This window comes from Triticum urartu, chromosome 2, assembly GCF_003073215.2.
Source record: "Triticum urartu cultivar G1812 chromosome 2, Tu2.1, whole genome shotgun sequence".
NCBI classification, from domain to species: Eukaryota; Viridiplantae; Streptophyta; class Magnoliopsida; order Poales; family Poaceae; genus Triticum; species Triticum urartu.
The window spans coordinates 23739760-23744014 of NC_053023.1; the positions used below are offsets into that span (position 1 = coordinate 23739760).

At 49.6% G+C, this 4255-nt stretch overlaps 1 protein-coding gene across 1 annotated transcript in view; it reads right to left on the reverse strand.

Annotated features, from left to right (window-relative positions):
* Positions 1-3990, reverse strand: part of LOC125534816 — a 34559-nt gene extending 30569 nt beyond the window's left edge. Inside the window, exons 1-2 of the mRNA XM_048697905.1 lie at positions 2962-3990; positions 6-1046 (exon numbers count right to left, since the gene is read on the reverse strand). Of these exons, the coding sequence (XP_048553862.1) occupies positions 6-1046; positions 2962-3957 (2037 nt within the window). The 5' untranslated portion in view covers positions 3958-3990. The remainder of the gene's footprint in view (positions 1-5; positions 1047-2961) is intronic.
* Positions 3991-4255: the final 265 nt, after the last annotated feature.

Here is a 4255-nt window from a genome sequence, read left to right on the forward strand (position 1 = left end):
TGGACGATGCAGTCCAACTCCTCCCCCATCTCCTGGCTCATGTGGTTTACCCAGTCCCCTACTTCTCCTTTTCTGTAAAACACAGAGTTACTCATGACAATGTTATCACTGAAATGAACGCGGCCGACCTGATTGACTTGCAAGCTGGTAAGTGCCTCAAAGCTGCACAGCCTCACCACCTCCTGAGCAACACCGGACCTCTCCTCCTCCTCGGTCAGTGGGACGCCGAGGAATTTCGCCAGCTTCCTCACAACCTGCGTTGGATCAGACTTGATCTCTTCGTACTTAAGGAAGAGGACGCTGTCCGGCCTTGCCATGCTCTCCCTCCAGTACTCGAGGCAGTGATCCCAGAAGGGGCCATAAGGCGAGAACCCCTTGCAGAACATGCTGAAACATCTGTCCATGGATAGGTCGGTGCCCGGAAACGCCTTGTTCTCGAAGTGCAGCCTTGAGACAAGAGCGTCCTTGGGGTCCCGGCACAGGTACACGACTCGGCAACCAAGTGATCTCATGCCTGGCGGGAGCAACGACATGGGCGTGTGCGTGGCGAGAAGCCTCGGGAACCCAAAGGGGTCGATGTTAGTGTGGCCCGTGCCGGCACAAGGGATCTGGATGAACGGCACGAGATGCTGAGGGTGGTGTGTGAGGAGCGGGTGGTCGATGAAGCCGTAGCGGGATCGGTTGGTAATGGTGAAGGCGAGGGCTTTGAGCCAGGTGGTGCCGCATTTGGGCTGCGTGGCGAGGATGATGTCGTCGGCGCGGGGCACGAAGGCCTGCTTCACGAGCAGGATCCGCTCGAGGTGCCCCGGTCTGAACCAGTAGTTGTGGTATTGAACGAGCGGTTCAGACCACCCTTCTCTAGCTGGAAGTGTGGCTACCAAATTTTTGGGTAGGACATCTTCTTCTTGTGTTGTTGAACTCTTGGTAGTAGCACTCTCCGGATCACTCATCATCAGTGGACCTACTACTGGTTGAGCAGCCATGGCTGAGGTGGGAGGGGAGGTGAGGATGGCTACTTTCCTTGCAGGAGGGGATGTTGAGGCTGGCTATATAGGCCACATATTGTTTACATTTTCTGCAGCAGCCGGTTGGTGCGGTGATGGAGCGTACTACCTCATTTTATTTTATATATGCACACATTTTCTATCCAGAGAGAAGGCTGCATGATTGCTTACATTTTCTGAATGCATGTGATGGACGTCGCACTCACATGGCTTTTTCCTGCCCGCACGAGACACCGACAGGAGGACTGCGTGCGTGCACGAGAGGCATGCAAAGGATGGTGGATGGCCCATTAAGCTCCATTCCCACCTAAAACATATCCACGAGTAATATATGTTTTTTATGGACTCGAGTAATATATGTTGTCAGCTATGACAATCAATCTGAATCTTCCATATTTTTTGGGAATCACACATATATATTACATAAAACAACAAAAATATCACAACAAATCACAGTTTAGCCCATTTACCGCCTAATTATTCATCCGAGTACGATTCATTCCCGTGTTTCTTTTTTATAAAGAAAGCTCACTCTTCAATTTCATTAGTTAACTAATGTCTTGTTATAAAGAGGAAAACATGAGAAAGCCAAGAAAGGAAACCGAAAAAAAATCCCATCCCTCACTGCTGCGTCGTCACCGCAAGGAGACGGGAGGAACCATAGCATGCCGGCGCCTACCTCCTCCTCTCCTTCCTTTCTCCCCCACCGCCACCAAAGGCCACCGAGGGGCTAGCCGGCGTCAGGTGGTGCTCCCGGTTGGCGGCACGGTTGGGCGAGCAGTGCTAGGTCCGATACGTGGTGGCAGTTGGTTCGGCACGATGCGAGCGGTGTCAGCTATATCCATTTTACGTCTTTTTGTAAATCTAGGCGATCTACGTGCGCAGAGCTCATTTTCAGATAGGTTTTCTTTCATGTTTACCAGGGTAATCAGTTAATCTGCCAATCAAACCATGAGTAAAAAAACATATGTAAAATCCCCATAGTCCTTAAATGACAAAAACACAAAATTTCCTCTAACTAATACAAAATGTAGAAAATCATCAAATCATAAATGCCCCTCCAACAGAGGTAATAGGAATTCTAAACTAGACAACCCGTAAACAACAACATGCTGCGCTCGAATCAAGATCTGTCGTATGCTCACGATACTCCAAGGATTTCTTATATGTTGACAACCGTGAAATTGCAACGACCAGGGCCCGTAAGAACTGCACTGATTGATGAGACTCATGTAGTATTTGCAATCTGAGTACCGCCATCTAACAAATCAAAACCGTCAACATATACTAAAGTGTTTGGACTTTCTTCCAGATTGCGAACTGAGACGCTGAATCTTCGAGGTCCGCTCCAGTTCCACCCGGGAGCGCACTTGTGGAACAACGGTGGCGGCGGCGCGGTGCGGCACGGCAGACCAGCCCAATCCGGTAGTTCCTCAAACAATACTGAGAGGTAGGGGGTGAAAGATGGACACAATGAGTTAAGTACGGGTGTGGGCTCCACCGTATCTATTGTGCGCGAATACACACAACAGAAAATCAATTGGCAACTGTTGATTTGACTACGGTACAAGAATGATTTGTATGCACGAATCGCAGGATGTATCCGGTGCCTTTGGGGTACCCGGTAGAAACCGGTACCGCTAGTTTTTCATTTCGCACACAACATCAAAATGTGATCTGATTGCTTTACACACAACATCAAGATGTGATCTGTTTGTTGATGAGCATGGCAAATCCAGTTTAGATTATTTTTTGTTAGGAAATTGACGTGCTTGCAAACTAACTTTGACATCCTATAAATTGCCATGAAAATCGTTCGATTTGCCATGTACATTTTCGTTAATTAAACCACAATGTACATAGATTTAAAAGAAACAAACTCCTCTTATTGGAATGTGCAATACGGCGTACATGGTGAGGAAAGGAGAAGGGAACAGACAACAACGACTCAAAACACAAGCCCAGATCCTTCAAGCTTTTGTTGGACGATGCGGTCCAACTTGTCCCCCATCTCGTGGCTCATGTGGTTTGCCCAGTCCCCAACTTCTCCTTTTCTGTAAAACACAGAGTTACTCATGAAAATGTTATCACCGAGGCGTACGCGGCCGACCTGATTGACTTGCAGGTTGGTAAGTGCCTCAAAGCTGCACAGCCTCACCACCTCCTGAGCAACGCCGGACCTCTCCTCCTCCTCAGTCAGCGGGACGCCGAGGAACTTCGCCAGCTTCCTCACGGTGTTCACCGGATCGGACTTGATCTCCTCATACTTCAAGAAAAGAACGCTGTCGGGCCTTGTTACACTCTCCCTCCAGTACCCGAGGCAGTGGTCCCAGAAGGGGCCATAGGGCGAGAAGCCCTCGCAGAACATGCTGAAAGCACTGTCCATGGACAGGTTGGTGCCCTGGAACGCCTTGTTCTCGAAGTGCAGCCTTGACACGAGGGCATCTTTGGGGTCCCGACACAGGTACACGACCCGGCAGCCGACCGATCTCGTGTCCGGTGGGAGCAACGACATGGGCACATGCGTGGCGAGAAGCCTCGGAGACGAAAGTGTATGGATGTCGGTGTGGATCAGGCCGGCGGCCGGGATCTCGATGAATGGCACGACATGCTGTGGGTGGCGTGTGAGGAGCGGGTGGTCGCCGAACCCATAGCAGGATCGGTTGGTGATGGTGAAGGCAAGGGCTTTGATCCAGGTGGTGCCGCATTTGGGCTGCGTGGCGAGGATGATGTCGTCAGCACGGGGCACGAAGTCCTGCTTCACCAGCAGGATTCGCTCGAGGAGCCTGGGTCTGAACCAGTAGTTGTTGTATTGGACGAGTGGTTCAGACCACCCCTCTCTTACTGGAAGTGCGGCTACGAAATCCTTGGGTGGGAGGACATATTCTTCTTGTATTGTTGAACTCTCTGGGTCGCTTATCATCGATGGAGCTACTATTGGTTGAGCAGCCATGGCTAATGTGGGAGGGGAGGCGAAGATGGCTTAATTTGCTCAATGTATGCTAGTACTTTCCTTGTCGTAGGAGCATGAAGGGATGTTGAGGCCGGTTATAAAAGCGCCACAGTTTGCTTACAATAATTTTCTGCAGCAGCCGGTTGGTATGGTGATGGAACGTACTGCCTGATTTTATTTTACTAGTATAATGCCCGTGCGTATATATATATGTGTATATATATATATATATATAGATAGATAGATAGATAGTACCATTCAAATAAATTGTAATTCATCATGTGGATGTTGCATGCGA